Genomic DNA, 27,990 nt, shown 5'->3' on the forward strand with positions numbered 1-27,990 from the left:
TATGTTTGTTTTTAATCCCAGTATCCATTAAAAAAAATATCGGTTGAATAATCGGTTATCGGCATGTATGGTCAAACCTAAATATCGGTATCGGTTAAATCCACTATCGGTCGACCTCTAGTTGGGTAATTATATTGTATATAATTTGAGGGCATCCGAGAGCTGCGATCAACATTTTATTTACTCTAATTGAAAATTTGTGCACACCCCTAGGTACAACCCACACATTTCACAAGATAAGATATTTGTCAATGACGCTCAGGATCTGTTGCGCACCGAATAGTCCGGTCACTCATCTCTCTTAACTATCTCCTATCATCACATGATGAGTGAAATCATGACCATGTCCCTCTAGAGGCTCCGTAGAATGCGCTATTCATTTTCAGTGCCTTTCCAAATTTGGATTTAGGCTTCGGTCCCTGGTAACTAGCACCCTGTTGAGCACTAATGTTCATTGACATGTGCACACTAGCGGAGACTGTGTTGAGTGCTTTCTCACAGGATCGGCTGTGCTCCTTTGAGAGCAGGTAGTTGGCCAGCGGGGGGGTGTAGGTGAGACACTGCACAGTGGAGTTGAGGAAGCAGGTGTTGCCCAGGTTGTGGAGTCCGGCTCCAACCCGATACACTCGCTCCCATTTCATGGACAGCTTGTTCCCAGGGAAGAGCATCTTCTGAGGAGCAGGGATCCCATCGCTCTGCCCAACGCTCAGGCTCTCTGATACTGACGGAAAAGAGGACACAAGTTTATTCAAAGGAAAATACCTTCACTTGCCTTTTAAATCATATGAAGATCAAATATAAAACTATGCACATGGTATTTGGTGATATGATGTGCAGTATTAAGGTGCACATTTACCATTGTTTAGTGAATTTTCACTAGCAAAATCCAGTCATTTCAATCGTGGCATTTGAGAATTTTTTTTTTAACTTTTATCCTGATAATTGTTGTTTTTAAGACCAAGGCTATTTTCTGGAGTAAAAAAAACATACTTGTGTTAAGGCCTGTTCACACCAAGCACGATAACTATAAAGATAACGATAAAGATAACTATATATGCGTCCACACCAGCGACCAATAACGGTCTTTTTATTCTAAGCACACGCGCTTTATTCTAAGTATACAACGGCTTTTTCACTGCAACCTCAGCAATGTTGTCAAAACTAGCGCTGGATAGCCTACCTTAGGTAATTTTGTTACACTATGCTAAACTGCATATCTCATCGTTATACTTCTCACCATTTATTCCCAGGATACGACCGATTGCTTTCCATATATCCATCTTTTTTAACGTATCCTTGAAAAGGGGGTTTGACTTGTCAAACAGTGGAGGATTTTTTTTGTACCTCGACGATTAACTTCTCTGCAATGTCATCTGCCATTTTAAATGCACGAGACCTTTAAATTAGAATGGATTCTGATTGGCTGTCAGTGTTTTATCGTTCGACAGCTGGAAAAAAATCGTTCTGAAAGTGATCCCAACGATATCGTTCCTCATATCTTTATCGTTATAGTTGTAGTGTGAACTTTGTTATTTTTTAATATGGAGAACGATTTTTAGAATTATATCTTTATCGGTATCTTTATAGTTATCGTGCTTGGTGTGAACGGGCTTTTTAAACTACATAGAAACTAAATATAATAAATTAAAAAAAAAAAAAAAAAAATTACCCCATGATTTACTCACCATCAAGGCATCCTAGTTGTATATGAAGCTAGTTATTATAGCTTATAAATGTTTAAATATGAATACTTTTCTAACACAAACGTATCGCTTCAGAAGGCATTTATTAACCCGCCAGAGCAGTGTAGAGCACTTTTGTGATGGATGGACGTACTTTTTGGGCTTCAAATTTTGCCCTCCCATTCACTCCCATTATAAAGCTGGGAAGAGCCAGGATTTTTTTAAATGTAACTTCAATTGTATTCATCTGAAAAAATAACATCATGTACACCTAGAATGGCTTGAGAATGGGTAAATTATGGGGTAATTTTCTCTTTTGGGCGAACTATGCCTTTAAGACCCCTTTTTGTTAAAAAAAACTAAATTTGGAATAACTAGATTAAAAACCGTTTCAAAATTACAAACAGAATAAAACTTAACTTAGAGAAGAGATCCAACCAAATTAGAATCCAACCAAATATTTTAAGCCAGACTAAAAAATTAATTTCTTAATTGTTAATTTTAATTACAATTCTTAATTGCTCTTTTTAATTACAATCACTTTTGAAATATAAATCCTTATTAACAATAATAAACACCCTGAGAAATGTGCTAAACAGTGGGCCACAGGTCTGTATGCCTCGAGGTGATCGTACTTTGCCTCTTTATCTGAGCAGGTTCAGACGGTCTCTGTGCCGCTGCCCCATCATTCTTGGGATTCAGGATCACATATTTCGTTTTGAGGTTTTCCAGCTGGTAGCTGAAGCCTTTGCTGGCCGGCTCAAACTCGATCTTCTGCAGCAGCACTTTCTTGGCGGATGAAGCCAGCAACTTGTTGAGGTCGCCTTCATCGCTGGAGTCCTTGCGGCCCGGCTTCAGGGCCTCTTTGAGCTTGTCCACTATCGGCATTGTGTGTCACTGATGAGGAAAAAGAGATTGGAAAAAATCCTCTTTTTTTACAACTTTCAAACACGCATTACTTGGTTAAAAAAATCCAGTATAACAATAATAAACCAATGATTTTCCATTCTTCAAAGCAAGTATAAAGTTCATCCAGATCAACGAATCTGATTGAAAGTCATTCCAATAGAGATCACAGGTTTATGTCAACCTAATCTCCCAAACCAAGCAAAACACATTTGGAAAAACATGAGCCTGTACATGTGTTTAAACCAATTAAACTATCAGTAACACAACACATCATTTAGCCACAATTGACTGAGCTTTTGCATGCTTTGACAGCTAATAAAACAAGGCTACATGAAATGCAACATCCAAACATTGTGTCTGAACAAAATCCCATAGGTGAACAGTCAGGATGTGGCAGGTGTCTAGTTACATAACAGCAACTGCGCTGCTACTAGGCAAAAGTGCACACCCATCAGGAACTGCGGAGACTGTTTATGAGAATGAGACAGAAACGGGCAGGGCATCCAAATGATCAGGAACAATACTTGCATCAATACATGCAGAAAATCACATCAATAAAGCACAATTAAATAAGATACTAACATTCATGTATCTCCAGGTTGAAATATTATAACACCTATCGCATTAAATCACCAAAGTACTGGAATAAACGATGAACTATGAAGCATCAATCACCGCATTATCTTTGAAAAGGCAGAAAAATAACATGGATATTATCAAACGGTCACTTGACAATATGAGATTTCCTGCAGGGCAAACGGATCATTACAGCTGCACTGGCCTGGACTCCGGACGCTGCTTTCAAAGAGACCAGATGTGAGATCATTCCCAGTGCAATGAGATACTTCTCCCTTCTAGTGAATGCACAGCCCATCTACCAGTGACTAAACACTGTGTGGACAAAAGCATTGGGACTCCTGACCATCACACCAACAGGGACTGTAATGAGATCTTATTTTAAATACACATAATAATATTGAGTATGGCAGCTGTAACAGCTCTCACTCTCCTGGGAAGGCTTTCCACAAGATTTGAGTGTTTTGTGGGAATTTTTGCCCATTCGTCCAGTACAGCATTTGTGAGTTCAGGTACTGATGATGGAAGAGAAAGCCTGGCTCACAATCTCTGTTCCAGTTCATCCCAAAGGAGTTGGAAGGATGTGTGCGGGCCAGTCAAGCTCTTACACACCGACCTCACCCAAACATGTCTTTATGGACCGTGCTTTGTGTACGAGTGCGCAGTCATGTAGGAACAGGAAGAGGCCATCCCTGAACCGTGCCCACAAAGATGGGATTATGAAATTGTCCAAATTGTCTTGGTATGCTGAAGCATTAAGACTCCTTTCACTGGAACTAAGACTGCGTTTAAACTGGCACAAAAAAACGATCTTTTACACACATCTGACACAGATCGGAAATTGTTGCACACGTGTAAACCATAGACTGTAAAAAATATGGACAAAGCGTCTGTGACGTCACCCATAGACTTTCTGAAGAAAGGTTTTGAAGCCATTTATGGGGGGTATGGGCGGCGCCATCTTGGAAAATCTTGGGAAATCCTAACCCCGCCCGCCTTCTGGCCAACCCCTATGAGTTTCGTGCCTGCTTGGGGCTGTACAAATCGCCACACAATTGAAAACAAGTCTCGATTAATTATCTTTCACAAGCAAGACTGAACATTTGTTTCTGGTTGTATTTGGTCATGATATAAATAATAATAGTAACGTTCAGAGGAGAAAAGCTGCGAAATTTAAAAACACTACTGTTATTGTGTCACAAAATGTAGTTTTAATAGTTTTTCAGTCGACAATGTAGTTGTTTAAAGCTAAAATCTGTGGTTTATTTATAAAGATAGCGCCTATTTAAAAATTTGATCTGACGTTTTCGGAGTTGAGATCCAGGGATCAGCGCGCGCTCAGCGCTCATGTACCCCGCCTGGAACAGCCTTACCTCGGCTACTGCTTCTGACGTGTGCCGCTGGCTCTAATGTCTCTAGTCTAGTGGTTGAACATGAGATATAATTCGTCTTGTGTATATCTAACGGGCGATCTTTGGTCTCACAAAAAGAGATGGTGTTGACATTTTATTTTATAAAGCCTATGTATATTGTGTATATTGTGTATATATAATGTAATATTTTAAATGTTATGTTACATTTATTCATTTGGCAGACGCATTTACAGTGTTTCAAACGTCAGTTATAACCATAGGTAAGGTAAGTTACCTCGGACGCTATCTTATCTGAGGCGATTTAATGCTAACTGTTGCAGTGCCACTGCCCACAAACATTGACGCTAAATAGTGCTAACTACGTGAAATAGTAGTGGAATGTCACTTAACATTACCGGAAAAAATGAAGCGAAGTCCTCCTACAGTGTCGGTTAGTGTAGTTTATAGCAGAGCAACCAATTTTATGTACGATATTTCAATACAAATGTTCAGAAAGGATACAGAGGTGGTATGATGTGTTGTGTCAGATCTTGGCCGAGACATCAAATTTCAAGAATTCCACAAGGCGCAGCCCGTTATCAGCTGTCAATCAAGCTGTCAATCAAAGTTAACACCGGCCTTGTTTGTCATACATTTTATATCTAAATACGATCTAAACTAACGAGTTAGAAAAAAATTCACCCCCCTCACAGTTGTCAGGCACTCGGGACCTATCGAAAAATACAATAAAAGTCCATGGGACCAACCTGTAAAAACATGAATTTATGCTGTGAAAACGGACATTTTAACATTGAGTCTATGGACATTTGCTCCCTTTTGGGACCTGCCCCTAGCGGATTTTCGGTGTATTGCAGTTTTTCGCACTTCCGGGTAGGCTTCATTTTTCAGATTAGAATGTTGCCGCTTGGTGTAAACACAAAAATCCACACGAGATCCGGTTTTTTTTGCATCTGATCTAAGCCAATCTTCCAACTGTGGATTTAAATCAGATCCATATCAGATATCTAAACACGCATATCCGATTCCCCTATGAACTCAAGCCACTACAAGGCGAGGACGACACGTTTATTCACATAGAGCTCTTTAATGTTGTATTATGCGGCAGAGCCGCTCCCTCACAGCTTTTTACTGAGGTGGGAACTTTATATTTATAGAGTAAAGAAAAGAAATTGCGTGAACACAGAAACATTCAGGAGCTGGTTTTCAACCTCTGCCCGGGACTTAAAACAGCTTCACTACTGAAAGCTGAAAGCTACATTATATTTCTCAGCAATTTAACATTTGTGTCCCAACACTTTTGTCCATATAGGCCTGGTTTCACAGACAGGGCTTAGATTAAGCCAGGATTAGGCCTTAGGTCAGTTCGGGCATTTAAGTGGCTTTTATAAACATGCAAGTCACATTCATTTATATAGCGCATTTAACAATATGGACTAGGGCTGCACGATACATCGTTTTAGCATCGATATCGCGATGTGCGCATCCACGATAGTCACATCGCAGGATGTGCGATGTAAGTAGCAGGGATCGTAGTTGATCCGTGATTCATGATCAGTACGGGCCAGCAGCTCCCCGGCCTGTAACGCTTGCGATTCGTGGATTAATTGCAAAGTTTAACTAGCCTGGGTTTCCCCATACTGCCTTACCGCAGCGCAATTCAATTCACGCTGTAAGGCAGTCTGGATACCATGGCCAGATTTTTCGCCTCATTTAGGGAACCAATCACAGAACGGGGAGGGAGCAGCTAGACGATGATGACATCTATGCGACACACGGAAACAGTTTGTTTAAATCGATTTAACATGGCTGAAGACGCGAAGCTACTCTTTGATGCAGCCTTAGAACAATGTCTAAGTAGTTTAGAATGCAAGTTCATTGTTTACAAAAAAGATCTTTCCCATCGTCTTCTTCCTTGTCTAATTTCTGTCGCTCTACATACGTCATCTGATATAATCGAAACGATTGGCTATGAGCTACGTACAGGCATATTTGATAGACATTCTTAGCACCCAATAAACTGCGACGGGCATTCTGAAACCACGCCTCAAATACGAGAAATTGCGCATGTGGTTCCCAGACCCAATTCTCAACGAGATTGGGTCTGGCGTTAGCCAGGCTAAAGTTTAACCCTCATATAGTGAAAGTTTATCATTTGCATGTGTTTTTAAGTCCTGTCAGTTTAAACATCAAGGGTAAGAAGACTGGACCTTGCGCGTTGTTTTCTGTGAGCCGGGCAGATCAGTGGTCTTTCTCTTATTTCTGAGCTTGAACGAACACGAGAATTCAAAATAAAGTCAGAATGCCCTTTCTGCATTGAACATTTTTTGGTGGCCGCCAAAGCGTATTTTTGTCCCGCCAAAGCCTTGTTTGACCGGTGAGTGATAGATGACTGACTGCTGCGCTTGTTAAACTGAGAGAACGAGCAGAGAGAGAGAGCCCCGGTCGCGCGCGCGCGCGCGCACTCTCACCGTTTTCAAACTGTCTTGCTCTCTCTCCCTCTCTCACCCATATTAATGAATTAAGTTGACAGAATATCTTTGAGAATACACAATGGTAAAAGGTCGGACGACCGAGGTTTCACGTGAAGCATTCGGATATTTTTTTTTTCCTAAACTACCTATGGTTGTAAATTGTGCTAGAAAAATCTTCTCTGAAAAGCGTTCCCACACATTCAGATAAATCAAACTTTCAATAAACAAACAACAACAACAAAAAATCTATCCAGTGATGAAATTTTTTCTGTGTTGAGACAAATCTTGTGCGATGTCCTCCTAACTGCCGGGATAATCACACAACGTGTGCCGTGGTCCGTTAATGACACCTCCATTTCGCGAACTAATGACTCGTTTTAACCATTCATTAAATTGAATCGGTTCAAAGAACTGACCATCTGTCCAACAATGAACTCACGAGACATAACAAATCGGTAACACTTTACAATAAGGTTCCATTTACTAAACTCTAGTTAAGTACATTAGTTAACTATAATAGTTATGCAGATTTACTCCATTACAAAATCACCCCAGTCATTCAGATGATTCATTCTTTCCAAAGTCATCTGGTGAAATTGTTTTCATATCGCAGAAAAATAAAATATCGCAATGTAATTTTTTCCCAATATCGCGCAGCCCTAATATGGACTGTTTCAAAGCAGATTTACAGTGGTGATAATAGGAAATTCAAGTAACAGATTGTTTTGGCTTTACAGCAGCTCTAGAATAAAGTTATTGTCCAGATAAAGTTTACAGCTGTGCATCTTCAGACAAAACAATGGCACTGACATTTTAAGAAATCTCAGTGCAAGTGGCTTTCAGTTAAAACAGCTTAAACATTCATTTTAATCTAGGCCTATCTTAAGCCCTGTCTGTGAAACCAGGGGTCTGTGTATGTTTTCATGGAAACAATAAAATGAGGGTCCAATTGTCGACACAAGTTAGGTATATTAGTTAATATGTAATTCTAACTAATTCAAAATATTTCTAAAGGACTTATTAATCTCAGTTAAAGTGAATGTACCAATATATTATTAAAAATAAAACGTTGCAAGTATTATTTAATACGAGCTAAAATGAACTACAAATGAACAGTTGTATTTTTATAAACCTAAGTTAACGAAGACTGATAAATACTGTAACAAATACATTGCTCGATACCCCGATGTCACGATTTGATCACGATACTGATACTTATCGATACGATATTATTGCGATTCTCCAAGACAATTGGTAAAAGGTTAACAAAAAATGAACTGTAGATTAAAATGCTAAATTTGATATTACGTTGTGTGTGTAAATGAATAAGCTTGGACTTGATGCTGGAAACCCAAAACACAGGACAATAGAGACACCAGAATAATAACAATATTCATGATTCTGAAGCTGAAAATACAGAATTATGTAGACGAATATGCTTGCACTCTTTCACTGACTAGATATATTTTCAGTAAAAAGTTATTAATTTAAATAAGACATTTGGTATTATCAGGACGCACAAATAATCACCCATTGCATCATTATACATTATATATAGTAGTTTAATGTAGTACTGACAATAAATCTATCTATCTAACCCTTTATTAAGTAGGCCTATATGTTGTTAATTAATATTACCCAGTACTTAAATGTATAGGCTAATTACACTGTAACAAGGAATACAAAATACTTAAAATACAAGTGAAACCCAAATAATCAAAGCATTCTTTTTAAATATGGCTTTAAGTAGTTATGAAGACAAAGCCTGAATAGATGCTCAGAAATGTGTGCATGTATATACATACGTATATATAATGCAGGTTTGGTGCAATCAGGACACAGATGAGCAGTAAAGGCTGAGTTGTGTTCTGCATGGTCTTACTCATCAGGTCTGGTGCTGACGCGAGCAGAGCTGCACATGCATCAGAGCCACAAGGGCAGACTGACCTTCATGTGCACTTGATGAACGGTGACGTCCCGCACGAGCCGCGCTCAGCCAGAACACTGATGTAACCACACGCGCCCGTGCGCATCAAGACACTCGTCCTCCTCACGAGCATCTCCTCACGCTAAAGACCGCTTTACATGCGTACATATATCCAACAGCAGATCTTAGAGCATGAATATGCTCCAATTTAATCAGTTTGTGCTCAAGGAAACAATTCCACAGAGAAATTACACATCAAGTTAAGGCTAAAATTATTTAATTATTGACTAAATAGAATAATAAAATACAATATAACCCTATAAAGGAAATCTAACTTATATAAGAGTCATAAATCGGTGCTTGGGCCCTAAAAAGCGTCATATTTTGATACTATTATTAATATACATACAGACAAACGGTCCTTACCAGAGCTCCCTCACTAACAAACAATAGGAGACATTAGCAAGTTTAGATTCTTATGGACTGTAAATAAATACAGCCTAAAAACAAATATAGCCTAGATATCCACCTCATCCAGCGCTCTTTTTGTTTTCCGTCTCATATAGGATCCCGTTACTATTACCGTCTGAGAAACAAGCCGCTGAAACTGAACTGTGTAAATGAATCAAACTGAAATGAAATACCGTTTGACCGATTACACCAAAAGAGTGATTAATTCAGCACTGCTAGCTCTGATCTACACTATGGCAAACATACAGCTTGATTCCTGAAATACTGTCTAGAAAGACAGTTCTCAGGAAGGTATAAAGTCTCCATCGCCAGACAAGAATTTATCAGTAATATTTCACTGAGGGTTGAGCCCCGAATAAAAGTCTAATGACGCCCTACTTTAAACTCCTTTCATTTAGTTTCTAGTGGAAACAAAAACTCAATTGAACTCAAAAACTCAAACCACACATCATGTGAAAACTTTTAGTAGGATAAAAGTCTAGCTTTAAAATGGTCATTTTAAAAGAATAAATTCTGTTGTGTGTCTCTTTAAGTCAGATCGCTGTAGCGCTTCAGTTCATGCGCACGCGACTACTACTAGTTATAGCACAAAACAGACATGAACGAATATCTGAAGGTATGTTTCAACCGTGGAAAGAAGTCAAACACAATTTTTCAAATTTAAGTCTACCATCTTTAATCTACTACAACTCTTTTGTCTGGTTTGTTTGTCGGCCAAAATTACGGATTCTGCGTTTTGATTGGTAAGATCACCTGTCAATCAACATTTTAAAGGTCAGTTTAGCCAATATTGTCATGAACACGATAAATTAAGTAACTACGGCAACCACGGAACTGCCACGGTAAAACGACACACAAAAGAACTGCCGTTAGAACACAAGAACAAACTATCGAGCGACTAGCATTGGACTCTCAAAAACAACATACTGCACGTTTGTGCCATTAAAGCCCCCTTCACACTGAGATTCCAGAAAATACTCTGATAATTTGGGATAGTTTGATTTTGGTTTATTCACATTCAGTGATTTTCTGGAATCTGTGCATGCGTTCACACACATCCCGTAAAGACACGTGACTTCAGGATGTGAGGTGTAATGTACGCGTTGTAAACGCTAGTGTTAAATTGCCCGGTCAAAGAGTCGCACGATTAGGCTACTGCGTCATTGCGACGACACATGCACTACAACACACCCCTTACGGCACTGATCATGTGCTTTTTTCCCCCCGACAAAAAGCGTTCCAGGACTGATCCCGGCAATGTTACCATTGTTTGCGTTCACACAGAAGGCACTCTAGCAATTCTATGGCAATTTTCTGGGATCAACACTGTGTGAAAGGGCCTTGAGAAAGTCTACATGGAAAACAAAGTTATGAAATGTTTAAAAAATTACAATTATTGCTGTGTTTTACCAACTTATATTGTATTGCTCAACATTATTGACATACGTCATGAGAGATTTATATCAAAATAAATTATTTATTTACTCCATTCCTCAATGGTACAGTATCTGGTTACACTTTATTTTAAGGTGTCCTTGTTACATAGATGTACTTACCATAGTAATAACAGTAAACTATGCATAACTATATTTAACAAACCCTCAACCTAACCCTATAGTAAGTACATGTAGTTAACTATTATTACTCAGTATTTTAATATACAATTACGTTGTAACATTTACACCTAAATAAAGTAAAACCCACTATTTTAAGGTGTCATTGTTAGTGTAACTGTACAATCAAGTTCTGTATTAGTAATATTAATAAACATCATACTTAGTATAGGGTTAGTATGGAAGCTTGTTACTTACCGCCACAGAATAAAACATTTTAAAAGATAATTGAGACTTTTTATATGACAATTCTGACTTATTTTCTCAATATAAAGATATAGTCGCAATTGCAAGTTGCAAAATGCAATCCTTTCTTCGAATTACAAGTTTATAACTCGCAATTGTGAATTTGTATCACGCAAATCTGACTTTTCTCGCAATTGTGAATTTGTATCACGCAAATCTGACTTTTCTCGCAATTGCGAATTTATTTCAGGTAATTCTGAGGGGGGAAATCTGAATGGTGAGACAAAAAGTCGCTAACGCTATACCTTTTTGATTTTGTGGCGGAAACAATCTTCCATATGTTAGTTGCATATAATTATGCATAATTAAGTACATGTAACAAGAACACATAAAGCCTTGCCCAGTATCTCGCTGAGTTAAAGTCTAAAGTGTAGCCTATATCCGGCTAAAAGCACGTGTCCAATGAGGACTCATGTGGCCTTTAACCAGCATACTAATCCCTTCTAGTCTTTCTGAACTACTTCATGTATCTAACTGTCGTGTTTTAATCTTCCTTAAGACAGTTAGTTAATTAAAATACACTTAATGTTTATCTATTCGGTTTATGAAGTCTCGAATCGTTTAAGATTGCGTCTCATTGCGTGGCTAGACAGCAGTTTTGGCCATTACAACACGTGCAACTGAGCTCTAGGTAGACAGCAGATATACGTTTTGTGACACAGCCTAGAAATGTATAATCTAACTTACCATTACGCCGCACAATATCCACACGTTCGTTACAGTATTTCATGTAGCTGAGATTATTATGATGCAGTTAATAGGGATTCAGTCCACAGAAACATGTGATGACCAAGGACACCGTGATCATGACGGCTTATGAACCAACTCTACTTACCAGCTCGGGTTGTTTACCTCAAGACCACGCTATTAATGTCAATGTGGAGAGTGTGTTTTGCGCGGGTCGCGTCAGAATACGCGCCGCAGTCGCTAGTTACGTAGATCTGCTAGTCACATAAGCTAGCGAGCTAGTTTAGCATCTGCTTTAGCGTAAACAGTGTGGTTTTCTTCGACGCTTTGGCACATTTGTGTATTTAACGCTGGGAAAACGTAGCGAAAACAATCGCGGGCGGTTTACTGCCGATAAACTGCTTTACTTCCTGACCCGAACCGCCTCACAAAGCGAACGTGGCGTTCAAACTGCAGCAATGTGCTGTTTCTAACCCTCACATAGGCGTTTTCTCGGGAACCAACAGTCATTGGTATACAATTTGTCAACAAACGCATGCGAATAACATCAGATACGTACCCATCCGTGAACGATCGCGAATCGTTTGATCTGTCTTGATGTTAAGACTGTATTCCGCTACGAAGCCTTCATTTTGTTACGTTCTCTCCCCCATGCTGCATTATGAAAGGGCGTGTGCAGGCGTGATTGACGTGAAGGAGCGGCCAATCGGGTTTGTGAACGACTGTGACGACACTCATTCATCGCTACAGTGTCCAATCAGAGGGCGTAAATCGATTGCTGTCTAACTTTTAACATGGATCCTTTCAATTCAAGAATTGCTTTCCTCGGACAGACGGAAGGTTGCCTTCTGTCACTGTGTTGCCAGGGATTTTTAAACTGGAGTCTACATATAGGGCACTAAAAAAAGAAAAGAAAGAGAAGGCTGACAATGTTATTATAAATTAAATTAATTATAATAAATTAAATTAAATTCATTATATAAAATTAAATATTAATATTAAATGCATGTATTCAACGTAAAAGATTGTGTTTATATAATATATGTGTTTGTGTGTGTGTAAATTTAAAATTAATATTTATATTTAATATATTAATATATATATATATACATTAAAACGTTAAAATTACATTAAAATATTATATTTTAAAAATCTGGACGTTTTAAGTTGTATATTGCGTATTTAATTTGTAATTTTTTCTACTGACTAGGGTAAATACAATATGTTGCCTTTATAATTTCAATGTTTATGATTTAAATTCATACTCGCATATAAATGTTTTTAATGCATTAAAATGTATAGTTGGATTTATATATGTAATAGTGTCATTCACAAGTGAACATATTAAGGGGTTTTTGGAAGCAATAAAAAATAACCCCCCTGTATCATTAATAATAATCTATGAAAAGATAAAGAGCATAGGTATGGATTCTTAAATATAATAAATCCATAAATATGATGGCACAGAACTGGTGAACGAAATAAACTGATTACAGTTTACACATTAAGTGATGAATTACTATATTTTCTGTCATATAAGCTATCCTATATTTCCATGTATAAGAGTTGAAATGCTAAATTTTGAGCTTTGTACAATTCTTACAATATTTAATTGTTGGCAAATTATGATTCATCTTTTTCCTCTTTTCCACGTCACAGTGGATAAAACTGCGAAGTGTCATAAGTAGTGAAACAACAGCACTAGGCGTCGCAGTGCTCAGTGTGATAGCAGTTTCCCACAGGATCTCAATGTTTCGTGTCAGATCAAACCAAGGTGATTAATGATTCAATAGCTGAGTAAAATCGCTACTAATCAATAATAATATCTATGATTCTTATTCTGCGACACGTTGAAACATAATACCAGATAATAATACCTCAATATTTATTATAATGCCAGTAAAACAATCACTGTTCTTTAAATAAAACACCTTTGAGAAAGAAAAAGAAGAGGTGAAAAAAAATGCCCAATATGCTGCATCATATGTACATTACTGAACAGATACTGACAAATAATCATTCATTTGACATTTCTTCTCTTTTATTCATGAATACCATAACAGTTTAACAGTTCCCGAGTGTTTCCAGCACTGGAAATCTCACACTACTTCAAAAAAAAGTTGTTGCATGATTCATAAGGGAAATGAACACATATGTACAAAAATATCATGGGGAAAGAAATTCGAAGACATAATAAGAATGCAGATTCATAAAATGAAAGCATGCACTCTTTTACCAACACTTTATATTACCTTCAAGTTACAAAAGAAGAAAAGATCAAGAAAGAAGAAAGAAAGAACACTATACATACTGTATATTTTCTGGATGCATGATTTTGATATAAATTAGAAAATCCTGTATATATTACATAAATTATTGCCAGATCTATGTATGTTTGTAAATGCACAGTACAGTATAGAGTACAGTATAGAGTTTTACATCCCTTGCACACTAATGAACTCTGTTAATTTTACCAAGCAATGGTCTGGATACACTTATTCTGATTATTACCTGCTCTGTTGTATTAATATTTTCTCCATTTTAGAAAGACAAAAGTCAAAACTATGAAATGTGGAAATTATGCAGTGCAAAACGTTAAACAAAATTCAAAACAAAACCAAGTTATAGGTTCTCTTAAAACCTTCATATGTTGGATACATCCTTGCTGCTTCTCCTTCACTTTCTATTTGACAAAATTATACGTTCCTTTTAAAAAAAAAGAAATGCCATCATAAAGAAAAAAATATGTACTGTATGTATTATAATATATATATATTACAATTCGAGATAATCTACCAGTCAAAAGTTTGGACATGATCTTAAAAACCTTCTGCTTCAATGCTTGAAATTGAGTTTGAGACAAATATAAATGCGTAGTGCCTGTGATTGAGGAACTGAAAATCAATGTTGTAATCAATTTCTTCTTTATTGTAGAGCAACAATATTACAAAACAACAACAACATTTGGGTTCTCAAAGTGCTTAAGAGAAACTTTTCTGCCTGTCATAAAAATATTTCAACACTAGAAGTAAGATTCACTTGATATATTAACATGCAACTGAATGTACTGTATGTCATATCTGGGGAAATATTACACAGAAATGCCGGCATCACACTTCACACTGAAATCAAAAGAACAATACAGAACACCAGATGATTTTTCATTATATTAACTGCATAATTCTCTTCACATAGTAACATATTTATAAAAGTCAATGGTGCTTTTAATTGCTTGTACTTGTATTACTGTAATAATGTGAATAATACTGTATGGAGATCTTTAAAAAAAATTAAAAACAACATAAATTAAATGTATGATATTCAAATTTGAGGAAAATTGGAGGAGGGGCATCTTTGTAATCTTTTAAGTATATATTTTTCTTACATAAAATATGATTCATTATTTATATTATTACAAAAATATTACCAACTAGATCTTTTTTTCATGGCCCAGACATTTGATGTCATCATTTTCTGAGATTTGCAGAATCAAGGTGTGAGTTGGTAGCTGTGTTTTGGGGGGTTTCTGAATGACTGATGAAACTGAGGACTCGTTTATGGTTCCTCGATGTCCATGAAATCTTTCTTAGGCGGAGTGGACCCCCGGTACCAGGCACAGCTGCTGTCGGTCCTCTTCACACAGGTGTAGAGCTGAGCCTGAGTGCCCTGAACCGTTCCCTCCACAACCCAGTCCGTCCACAGACATTCACTGGGGTCGCTGATGGAGCAGGGGATGCTGGAGCACTGGACGACCTGCAGACACACCAGAGGGAGAGCTGTGAGACAGACTGATGGACGGACAGATAGACAGATAGATAGAGAGATGGATGGATGGATGGATGGATAGATGGATGGATAGATAGATAGATAGATAGATAGACAGAGAGATGGATGGATGGATGGATGGATGGATAGATAGATAGATAGATAGATAGATAGATAGATAGATAGATAGATAGATAGATAGATAGATAGATAGATAGATAGACAGAGAGATGGATGGATGGATGGATGGACAGATAGATAGATAGACAGAGAGATGGATGGATGGATGGATGGATGGATGGATGGATGGATGGATGGATGGGTAGATAGATAGACAGAGAGATGGATGGATGGAAGGATGGATGGATGGATGGATGGATGGATGGATGGATGGATGGATGGATGGATGGATAGATAGACAGATAGATAGATAGATAGATAGATAGATAGATAGATAGATAGATAGATAGATAGATAGATAGATAGATAGATAGATGATAGATAGATAGATAGATAGATAGATAGATAGATAAATAGATAGACAGATAGATGATAGATAGATAGACAGACAGACAGATAGATGATAGATAGATAGATAAATAGATAAATAGATAGACAGAGAGATAGATGATAGATAGATAGATAGATAGATAGATAGATAGATAGATAGATAGATAGATAGATAGATAGATAGATAGATAGATGATAGATAGATAGATGATAGATAGATAGACAGACATATGGATGGATGATAGATTGATAGATAGATAGATAGATAGAGATAGATAGATAGATAGATGATAGATAGATAGATGATAGATAGATAGACAGACATATGGATGGATGATAGATTGATAGATAGATAGATAGATAGATAGATAGATAGATAGATAGATAGATAGATAGATAGACAGACATATGGATGGATGATAGATAGATAGATAGATAGATAGATAGATAGATAGATAGATAGATAGATAGATAGATAGATAGATGATAGATAGATAGATGATAGATAGATAGACAGACATATGGATGGATGATAGATTGATAGATAGATAGATAGATAGATAGATAGATAGATAGACAGACATATGGATGGATGATAGATTGATAGATAGATAGATAGATAGATAGATAGATAGATAGATAGATAGATAGATAGATAGATAGATAGATGATAGACAGATAGATGGATGGATGTTAGATAGATAGATAGACAGATAGATGGATAGATGACAGATAGACAGACAGATAGATGGATAGATAGATAGATAGATAGATAGATAGATAGATAGATAGATAGATAGATAGATAGATAGATAGATAGATAGATACCTTGCAATCACAGCCCATCTGATAGCGTTCACCCAAGCACTTTTTCTGTGTCAGACTCAGAGACTCCCACGATTCAATGTAGTCGCAAAGATTTACTCGCAGTGTGTCGTTTGAATCCATTTTCCCTGTGCAGATCAACGAGAAGATGTTGGTGTAACAGTCTCTACAGTTTACAGAAGCAAGAGACGGGTTGTTTTCACAGCCCCACGTCCCACAGTTTGATCATTCACTCTTACCTGTAATCAGGTATTCCTTTTTGTCATTGCTCTCGAGACTGACCCCGCACAAAGCTGAGGAGGGGCCCGTGAAGACGGCCTCGATCTCTCTGTCAGGGCCCTTAAACATCTAGTGAAGGAAGAAGGAATGAAGATGCCATTTCATTTAATCTGGAAAGCCTTCATTGTTTTTCAGTATTTTGAAAAAAATAAGGTGAATCTATGATATGAATATATAACATTTATGGATGTATGTATTTATTTACATAAGTAATTTGAAGTCATTAGCAATAATGAACAATGAAGCAACTGTGGCCAAATATTACGTTGCTACAACACTTTCCAAGTGAAATGTCCAGTGAGTGCAAAAAGAGCTTTATATTAAAATATAAATATATGCTTTGCTAAAGCAATCGTGTCATTTTAGCTTGCTTCATCGAGTCTTTGAGTTATTTTATGGTGACTGTACCAGGCGAGGCTACAAGCAAGTTTACTTGCTCAGAAAAGTAATACATATGGAGCTGTTATGATGTGAAACATTAAAATGTATTCATTTATGAATAAATGCAGTTATAACATTAGTACTGTGCAAGGAACCACGTGAAAATGAGTCTTTAATCTGCCCATGTCATCATAATATGTGTGAAAAGGAATAAAAGTTGTTGGTGTTTTACTGTTTTTAGGGTTTATTTCAGCTGGTTCAGGTTGTTTTCAACTGTAGTAAACTGTATGTACAGGTACAAGTACAAATGTTGCTAGATTTTTCCAATAAGTTGCAACTTGGCATATCATGGTATGAGTAACTGAACTGTAAAACCCAACAAGTTAAGCTAACTCATTTCGTTTTGGGGAAACCGATTGCCTCAATTCAATTAAGTTTAAAAAAAACAACAATAGTTTTGAGTACTCTGAACTTATTTTAATCGAGTCCACTAAAACAATGATATTTCTTAATACGCAATTAAACTTTACACTGCATTTAAATACGTTATATCGCCGAAACTTCACTATATTGAGTAAAAACAGTGAAATGACAAACTTTAAATGAACTCAGAGTGCTTGCAGTTACTGCTAGCTCATATCAAGGTAACAGGGTATATCTTACAATTACGGGAATTCTGACATAACGCAAACGCAGCAATGTTTTTGTGTTTCGTTCATGTAAGAATACTCTCCACTGACCTTCATCTGTTTGACGTCATATCGGATCATTTTGATTGGATAGCCATAGGAATCATTGCCGGTCACCACCTCCTTCCGTCCGACTACTTTGGCTCTGATGACTGGAAAAACAAACGCATGCATTCATTCAACCTGAATTGTTTCTGGTACGTTTGATGGGTGTTATCCTCCAAGAATGGAGAGAGAGGATTCATCTGGTGTGTGTGCTACAGGTGCTGAGAGCTGGGCGTGTGTATGGACACACACATGAGTGTTTGATTAGCGGAGGGCCGCGGGAGGAATGTGCTCTCAGGAAGCCAGTCAGCAGTCTGACTCTAGCGGGACGTTTTAATCTCCTCCCTCACACCCATAGAGCTGCTGACATACAAATACCAACGCTCAGTCCAAACTCATCTCTATAATAAGCTAATTCAGTGGGTAGGATCTCATGCTTTGAACAAAATAGAGATTGAAAGACTAAATTTGTACATGAGAGCTTCTTCCTCTAGCCCTCTGGTGCTCTTCGCGTGTCGGTCAAAAATGATCGAAATGTATTTTTTTATTTCTATGAAATAAATGTACTATGTTTTAGTTTGATAATGTTTTTTATTTTATATTTTGTATTTTTAGGGGATTGTATGGTATCCCCTAAAAATACAAAATATAAAATAAAACATTATATATTATATATTATTATTATATTATTATATTATTATCTATATTATATTTACGCTGTATTTATAATACATTTATTCACTTTTTGAGCATAGACCTGAAAATTTAATTTCCAACTTAAACTCGTCGTAAATCTTGAATGCTTTAGAGCAACAGACTTCAGTTTGATCTCTTTTCAAAGACCACACTTGGCAGATTATTGCTGAAGTGAAACAAGTTTTAAAAAGTAAACTTTAAAAAAAGTTACAGAATTTGACGTTTATTGTAATGAAAAATGTGCAAAAATACTATTTTCAATTTTTCACTCTAAAACTGTGAGAAAAATCAAAGCCATACATCTAAACAAGTTGTGTTCAAAATTTGAGCCCGATATCTCAAAAAATGAGCTTTCAGTCAGATTTAGTTTGGCTGCAGTACCATAAGTTTCCACTAGATGAAATTCGTCTCTCATTAATTTCCAATGCGCTGATTTTTGATCTCTATTTTTTTCAGGACCATTTAACCTGTTCGAATCATGTCCATGATTTTTTTTGTGTTCACATAGCAAGTGCCAAAACCTTTATCGCGTTTCGTACCATTCCAATGAATAATAATAATAATAATAAATTATAATAATGATAATTTTTTCCATTTTTGAGGGCTAGCAGGTGGTTCTCCTGGTGCTCTTACTAGGCTTTGCAGTTGCTAGGATGTTCTGAAGCTCTACACTCTTAAAAAACGAAGTTGTGTTCAGGATGAGCAGCAGTCATTACATACTGTTACAACTGACGACGGTCATTATGCGACTGACCAATCAGAATTAAGCATTTCAGAGAACTGCGTAAAAAACTGTAATAATATTTCACAGTATATTTCCTGTTTTTACAGTTTTTTTGATCAAATAAATGCAGCCTTGACTTCTTTTAAAAACATTTACTGACCTCAAACTTTGAAACGGTATTGTATAGGAATAAGAGAGATCAAATATCCCTATAAAACATCGATCTGTGTTTTCAGAGTGCCCATACATACCGTCCCGCATGTTCGGGCCCAAACACAGAGCGTCCTTTCTATTGGCCACACACTCAGAATGCCAAATACACACATAGGATCCCCGTCTCAAGTCAGGCATGCCGGTCTCATCAGTAACACACACACAGGGATTATGCTGGTTTAATCACAGCCTCCCTTTCCCACACATTCATTCCACACCGAGGTGGACGTTGGACACACAGTGTGGTGGTGTTTCAGCTCCAAGTATGTGAGGGGGAAAGGGAGCCCTACACATTATTCATTTACTGGTTGGTCACATGGGAATATCGTAACACTTTCCAGAGTGCATATGTCAACTGATTGCTTTCGCCCATGATCAAATGGAGAATACTTTGAAGGGCTATGTGTTCGACTGTACGCACATGCTAGTGTACTCGTAAAAAATGAAGTGTACTTTGGGCTTAAAATGACAACAATGTACTATAAATGGAAAGGTTTTTCCTTTGTGTTATTCGCTTACAGACGACAATGTTGTTAAATGGATCCGCGGAAACGACAATATGCTGTATTATTCATGCCTGGCCACTAGTTGGCGATAAAAAAAACACTTTGCATCTATAGACTGAACAGGCACATGATCTAAGGCTTTTCACAAATTCGCGTTTTTGTAGTTTACACGGAGACGATATGTTGATATTGTCTTCAAAAACTTGTTGAAACCCATTTTAAGGCCAAATGAAAGGCCAAACCGCATACATAGTTTTCCATTTTTAGTTCAAAACGGTGTCGTGTAAACGGACCATCAATTTATTTAATAATTAATGACCTCTGCATCATTGATTGAACTGAATTGAATCAACACTGAACTAAACTGAGCTGAATGGCACCACTATTGTTGTCTGTAGAGTTGCTTTATAGTTGAATTGAACTCGTTTCATCACTGATGAACTTTCCAAGATTGACTGTTATTGAACTGAACTTAATCAACACTGAACTAAATCGAGCTGAATAATGACACTATTGTTTTCTGGTGAACTGCTTTGAATTTGTTCCATAATTGTTTAATTTGACCAACATTAGCACTGTTATTTCCCTGTTTATCACTGGGAAACTGCTTTGAAACAATCTGGATTGTACAAAGCGCTATGTGACTTGACTCTCTCAAAACCATCAGGCAAATATGATGTGGGAGTTTCAGACTGCCAGCATCATGATGCCACATACAAGAATGAGATTGTCAATTCCTGTGGTGGGCAGCAGATGCTGTTTTCAACCAATCACTAAATGTACAGGTGGGCGTGTGGTCAATGGGGTCTGACTACAGTGACCCAAGTTTCACCAACCCAAGTCATGTAATGACCATCTAACTAATGTCAAAGACAAACCACAATATGTTGCTATAGCATGTGGCAATACTTTCTCAATTTTTGCAGTTGTAATCAGCCTGTTGACAGAGGTTTTACTCACAGGGCTACGACTGACAATGGAAAATGCATAGGTCATGTAATGGCAGGGTATTCTTGGGACACCAAAGGTCAGAGGATCTGAGGCAGGTTACACACAATGACACAATAAAGCTAAAATTAGGCATAAGATTCTCCCCATCACTTCAACATTACTGAATTTACTGAAAGTATGGCGCACTGATGTAGAAATGTGTCCACAGATAAAGATTCTGCAGTGGAAGATGGGTCATTCCTATAGTTTGGTGGATTTTGGACTGAGCAAGTTTGTTAAAAACAAAGTTAAAAAATCGGTTATTTTTTAGGCTTATCAGAGGCACAAAATGTGTCAGAAAATCTTAAAACCCTCAAGTATAACCTAATAATTCAGAATATTTCATAGAAATATAGGATATCTTCCACCCTGTTACATGAAATATTTACAATGCAAAGAATAACAGGGTGGATGTTTTTGAGCTATAATGATGCCCATTAATGATGCTAGAAAAGAACAACATGCTAGCTAGCAGATGATTAACATTATGGAGGAATTTTAATAGATTGATAAAAATCTATTTAAAAATAAATAAATAAACGTAATCATGTCCAGGCTTAAAAGGGTGAACATGTTTTATGCTATTTGGTAAGTCTTCTAAAAAATGAGTGAAAGAGAGAAAGTTTTATGACTAACACTTACTTAGTTCTTGGAGTTGCTTTCCCTTTAAGGAAATGATGTCACTTCTGCCAAGTCATGTGATTTAGGTTAAGATTTTAATATATATGCATCAATTGCATCATATGCAATCAATAGTATTTTATGTAAAAGAGAATAAGTAAATAAATAACAATAATTGATCATTTAGAAATATATATGTGAGATTTAATTCAAGGTGAAGCTGAGAAAACATGTTTGGGGACATGATAATTCGTCTGTCGAGTGCTTCAAAATTAAATTTATTTACTTCATTATTCTTAGGTACTAATCATTATGATTTGTTGGTTATTGGGGTACAACTATGCAATATATATATATATATATATATATATATATATATATAGTATTGCATACATTGGGACACATCCCACTATAAAATATATAGTGGGATGTGTCCCAAACAAGTCAGGGTTTAGCAGAACTGGTTTTTAAGGGAAGGGATGCATTTATTTATTGATGCCAAGTAACGTCACACCTCAATGTATTATTATACAGAATTTAACAGGTGTGTGTTAAATTGTTTTATAATGACTTGTGAAAAGTGAATCATCCAATCAGAGTTTAACATCAGAATATTATTTATATTGTTTTGAGTCTTTAGTTTTATTACCTATTATATAATGTGAGACATTCATTTATGAATAATCTTTTGCCCATAAAGCCAAAAAAACAGAGAAAATAATCAAATGACAGATAAAATACATTTCATTTCTAAAGTATTTAATTCACTGGATTATATTGCCACAAAAACAGCAACTATATTGTGATTTATACCCGTTACAATGATATAGCTGCTACAATACTTAAGATATACCACCCATTTCTGGTCCTTGTCACACCAATAAGTAGTGAGTAATATTGATTAACATGTAATTACTATAGGGATAGTGTTAGGGTTTGGTTTAAAGTTAGTCGCTTGTTATTATACATAATTTACTGTTACTATAGTAAGTACATGTAAGGTGTAACAAGGACACTGTTAAATAAAATGATTATCCCTATTGATAATTGAGAACATTAAGCAAATGAAACAGAGCGAATGAAACTATCAAGATAAAAACAAAGACTGAAAACATGACAGGCCCTGTAGTGTCTTTGGGAGCATGTTGTTATTCCCGCTGATATAGCCTTATCATATTAATTAAAGCATTGCACGTAAGCGATTTTAATATTCTGACTTCTGAGGTATTAGATCAACATAAGTTGCACTGAAAACTAGAAGAATCAAAAGTATGAAATCGGATACGGATCTTATGATACTTCTAGAGAATTTTCTGAATTTCAAGATACAATGAAAGCCTTTACTCACACATGTATAAAACATGAAATAATAATAAAGGCAATAAACAACCCAAATAACATTCCAGCAATAAGTCACTTATTAAAAAAAGTTTTTCTTTTACATTTGTAATTAATACAGACTGCACTCTAAATGAAAAGTTACCCTCTACAAATTTATTAACGTTTTTTTTTTTTAATTTTTTTTTTACTTAGGGTAGGCTATTAAACATAGTTGTTTCTGCATAGATTAGCAACGATATTTTACAGAATAAAAGATGTTGTCAGATGCTGTCTCATATCACGCACGCATATGAACATAGATATGCTATTGCTGCCATACGCACACGACAGAGAGCGTATTAATATAATCCAGACACGGCTATGGATATGAAATAGTTAATGCATGGAATCTTACCGACATCCGCATTGCAATAGGCTTGCTGAGGATGTTCAGGAGAGCAGCTGCAGGCTTCGGTGAACTCCGCGGATCCGCTCAGGAACATCAGCATGAGAGCAACAGCAACACTCATCTTCACCGCTGACTGCGACACGACACTACACAAACTCAAACAAGCTGCTTCCAGAGACAAAGAGGACTCGGAAGAGAAGCTGACAGGAGTGAGAGGACTAACCTGAGGACAGTCTGAATGGTTATTCGCTCTCTCTCTCTGTGAATGGCCCTGCTTTATATTTCTCTCTGAGCTCCGCCCATTTTAGTCTGACTCCAATGTGACTTTTTACTTTTTGCCCTGACTTAGTCATCATGTCCTCATTTTTTAAGGCTTTTAATGATAATTTGTCTTTTTTTGTTTGTTTTTTGTTACGTTAGTAGATTACAATATGAGTAATATTTTAAGGAAAGTCTTATTGCAGAAACAGTGTTGGGAAATGCTCTGACGTTTAGTTGGCCCTTGACCTCACATTGACCACTGAATTCCCTGTTTTAAACCAATAACTTTTGTTTAACAATTAATAGTACTTTGGATATTCAAAGTATGATGATTAAGGAGGCCTTTGTAATTAATCTGTTCATTTTATTTGTCAAATTTCACATCCAGAAGTGTACATTTTCTAACAAAAAGCCCCTTTATTCAGTATTCCTTAAAGAATTCGAAAATTACTTTTCTACTATTCAATCTGGTACTAATGGAAAAGCTATTCATTGGTGAACTGTCTTCAAAATCTTTGATTGATAAAAAGGTCTTGTATTTTTGTGATTTTTATTATTATTTTTATTATTATTCAATTTTTATGTGTTTTATTTGCTCCACTGGCTCTAAAATGTATGTTGTACATTTTAGTTTTTAAAGCAATAAATAAAATAAAATAAATAATAAAACATAATACAAGTGTTCACTTTTGAGCAATGTGTAACACATTCTAAAAGGTTATTACCATATATTTTCACATTATAGGTTATCGAAAGGGGCATGAGAAATAACCTAAAACTAAAATGGTTTAATAACACCAATACATTTTATTTGTTGAATAAGGAATTTACAGTCATACCAAAATTTATTCAGACACCTTCAACATTTCTCACATTATCAGAGTTAATTCACTATAGTTTAAAAAATGACAAGAGTTATAAAATCAGTTGATATTTCAGTGGTTGTGTCCGTCCTTCTGTTAGACTGTCTCATAGATGAATTATGTTGAATATCTGTCAGATGTTAAATTTAACTACACAATTCGAGAATACCAGTTTAGATCAACCAATTACCAAGCAATACTTAATTCTGTTCAGTCATGTGGTGTAAAAAGGTCGCATTAGCAATTAAAGAAAAAACACTTCAGCAAAAACATGGTCAAAGTGACTGATTCATTTGTGGTCCCATATTTGTAAATGTTACTGGTAATCGACTGTATGAAGAATTTTTGGGTATATGTCACAGTTTACTTTATTTTGCTCTCCTCACTTACATAAATGAACTACAGTGTCCTGCACCCACTAAAAAAATGTCTAAATGTATATCTGGTGTCTGAATCATTTTTTGGTTTGACTGTAAATGTAACTTGTCATAGGCTATAGTTTTCAAGTGCGTATCAAGATATAAATCTTACATTTTAAGTTTGTTCACAGAGCGGGATTTATCCCTAGCACATGTACATCACAGATATGTCTATTTAATGTCTGCATTTACATCTGCAAGATGTATTTTTTAGAGTGTTTGCTCATCTGCAATATGATGTTTTGTGTCAGATGTTAAGTAGACATTTGGAAAATGTCTTTAAGGTGTGTATGACTTAGAATGTATCTAAAACTGCTTTTTCCAAGATGTTTATCAGATGTTTGTACACAATAGATGTTTTCCAGATTAAGCACTCTATCAGACATCTTGGAGACGTATCTGTGCTGGATATCATCTTGCCCTTGGTTGACACACACATGCACGTTTGACATTGAGGTGAACTGTGTCTCACTCAAGTACATTTCTTCATGGCGCAAAGGAGAATTTCGGATTTTGAGTCCATCCATCAGAATTTCCCAGCTTCCCATATTAAGGGTAACCTACGTTACAATAGATATCTGTCTGTCATCAAATGTGACGTGAGAAGAAACGTGCTTTGTCTCTTTGTCAATTCTCGCTGATTTTTTTTGTAGTCGTACGACGTTTAAGTCGTATGTGTCATTCTTAAGATGTGTTACTGTTATTGCAACAAGATATTCTCTATGCCTCAGTGTTTGAAATAGGAAGTTTGAATTCTTCATTTTCTCAAGAAGAAAAGGTCCTTCAATATGTAAAGATTTTATTAGTTTAATTTAATCTAATGAGAGAAATAATGCACTTATTTATGAGAGGAACTCCAGATGTTGTCTATCAGGATATAGAGATTGCACAGTTTCTTTAAGTAAAGAGAATTAAGGAACTCAGATGAAGGAAGTCCATCTTGCATTATTCTCTGTTGAAATCACCGGCGTGATCCAGAGCCAGGGAAACACTTCTGCATCTTCTCATCACTACCCACTCCTTCCTTTCTCTCTCTCTTCTGGACTTTCTCCATAGTAGTGATGCGTGCCTTAGCAAACACCACAAAGCTTCCAGACAAATCTCAGACATAGACAGACATCAGACATATCTCTGCATGCTTTACTACTTCAAGCTATGTCTGGCCCTGTCTCCTTGTATGGACCCTCTACTAAAATTAGGGGAATTTTCAAAGAGTAATTCTGTGTCATTTTTCCTCAAGGATAATCAAAAGACAAAATCTCCCGTTCCTCAGAATGTATTCTTGTGGTTCACTCTTGCTTTATTAGTGTGAGAAGCCAATGTGTCATGTTTTTAAGACTCTTTCAGAACTTGTACATCATAACAAATGTCTTTTATGATTTTGGTGGCTGCTCAGTTACACTGTGTTGCAGTAAAACTGTCATTGCTCATTCTCGTAAGTGGGTATTATGACTGGCATACCACATTTAAAGCTTGTCCACACCTGTTACATGCATTCTGTCATAGTTTCGTTTTCACTGTGTTTCCTGCGCTTTGTCTGAGTTCCCTTGTTAGTTTCCCTGGTTGTTCCCTGTGTATTTAAGCCCTCAGTTCTTTCAGTTTATTGTTTGGTCTCGTCAATGTTAATGTGTTGTAACGTGACGTGACAACACCTAGTACGATAATTACAAGGACCACACACTGTGTAGCCTGCCATGTTACTGTCAGGAATCTGTCACTTTTTCCTTGCCATGTTTGTGCTTTCTGCGGTTTAAAGAGAAAGTAGGTTTCATGACAGTCTCTCATTCCAGTCACCATGAAATCAAAATGGACAATTCTTGGAATTTTTTTTTATTGGAATATTGCAGTGTTTCTTATAAATGGTTTATCTGTGCACATAATTATTTTTTGTTAAAATCTTTATTCGAAAGATTAAATGACGTAATTTACAACATTGAAGTATCGTCAAGTTATGTTTACCACAGACAAAGTTTTACTCATAAATTGAAAAACCTCATAGGAAAATCTTGAGGGAACCACTGGCGAATTAATCTTCTGGGTTTTGACGTCATCCCTGTACTATTCCCCATAAAGTCCCGCCCTACATTTTTTACTTGTTCCAGAAGTTGTTTCACTCGGATACACATCACAACCGGGAAGAAAAGATTATTCAAACCTCTGCAGCCCTTTTATAGTCTGTCTGTCTGTGATGAAAAATGGTGGGACCTGCACTCCACGAGATTTAGAAAAGTTTAAAAAAAATTACAAGTTGAGCTGCTTGAAATGCCATTTTACAAGTTCAGCACTCAAGCACAAGAAAAAAGCAGTGATGCATTTCCAGCTGATGAATGATAGTGACAGCCAGTCAGAATCCATTCTGCTTTAAAGAGCTCAAACATTTAAAGCAGAAAATGACAAAATGAGTTATAAAGAGAATGTTAACATGTGTTGGTGTGGATGCAAATATCAATATAGTTATCTTTATAGTTATGATTCTCGGTGTGAAAAGGCCTTTACACCCTTACTCCTTATGACATTCA

At 36.4% G+C, this 27,990-nt stretch overlaps 2 protein-coding genes across 3 annotated transcripts in view; both read right to left on the minus strand.

The window, feature by feature from the left end:
* The window catches only part of usp36 (ubiquitin specific peptidase 36), a 34,173-nt gene extending 21,514 nt beyond the window's left edge, over positions 1–12,659 (minus strand). Inside the window, exons 1-3 of one of the 2 annotated variants that reach the window (XR_013203929.1) lie at positions 12,515–12,642; positions 2,318–2,579; positions 500–721 (exon numbers count right to left, since the gene is read on the minus strand). Coding sequence is in view for 1 of the 2 variants with exons in the window: in XM_077230672.1 (XP_077086787.1) it covers positions 500–721; positions 2,318–2,570 (475 nt within the window). In the remaining variant the exon portion in view is untranslated. Of the gene's footprint in view, positions 1–499; positions 722–2,317; positions 2,580–12,514 lie in introns of both variants that reach the window. The other variant, XM_077230672.1, reaches the window with a different exon arrangement.
* A 2,203-nt stretch (positions 12,660–14,862) lies between these two features.
* On the minus strand, positions 14,863–24,239 carry timp2b (TIMP metallopeptidase inhibitor 2b). Its single transcript, XM_077230673.1, has 5 exons — positions 23,935–24,239; positions 18,456–18,556; positions 17,295–17,403; positions 17,059–17,183; positions 14,863–15,708 (listed from the first exon to the last, which is right to left on the minus strand). Exons 1-5 carry the CDS (start codon positions 24,047–24,049, stop codon positions 15,511–15,513), a joined length of 648 nt encoding a protein of 215 aa, XP_077086788.1. The 5' UTR covers positions 24,050–24,239; the 3' UTR covers positions 14,863–15,510.
* Between the last annotated feature and the right edge of the window lie 3,751 nt (positions 24,240–27,990).

This window comes from Siphateles boraxobius, unplaced genomic scaffold (assembly GCF_051911475.1).
Source record: "Siphateles boraxobius isolate OS27281-9 unplaced genomic scaffold, OSU_SipBor_1 15, whole genome shotgun sequence".
Taxonomy (NCBI): Eukaryota; Metazoa; Chordata; class Actinopteri; order Cypriniformes; family Leuciscidae; genus Siphateles; species Siphateles boraxobius.

Coding starts and splice junctions, on each gene's coding strand:
- timp2b (XM_077230673.1), bottom strand. CDS start 24,049: ATGAGTGTTGCTGTTGCTCTCATGCTGATGTTCCTGAGCGGATCCGCG. Junction 17,404..18,455: donor ATGACGTCAAACAGATGAAG/GTCAGTGGAGAG, acceptor TTCCTTCACTAG/ATGTTTAAGGGCCCTGACAG. Junction 15,709..17,058: donor AGATGGGCTGTGATTGCAAG/GTATCTATCTAT, acceptor GTGTGTCTGCAG/GTCGTCCAGTGCTCCAGCAT.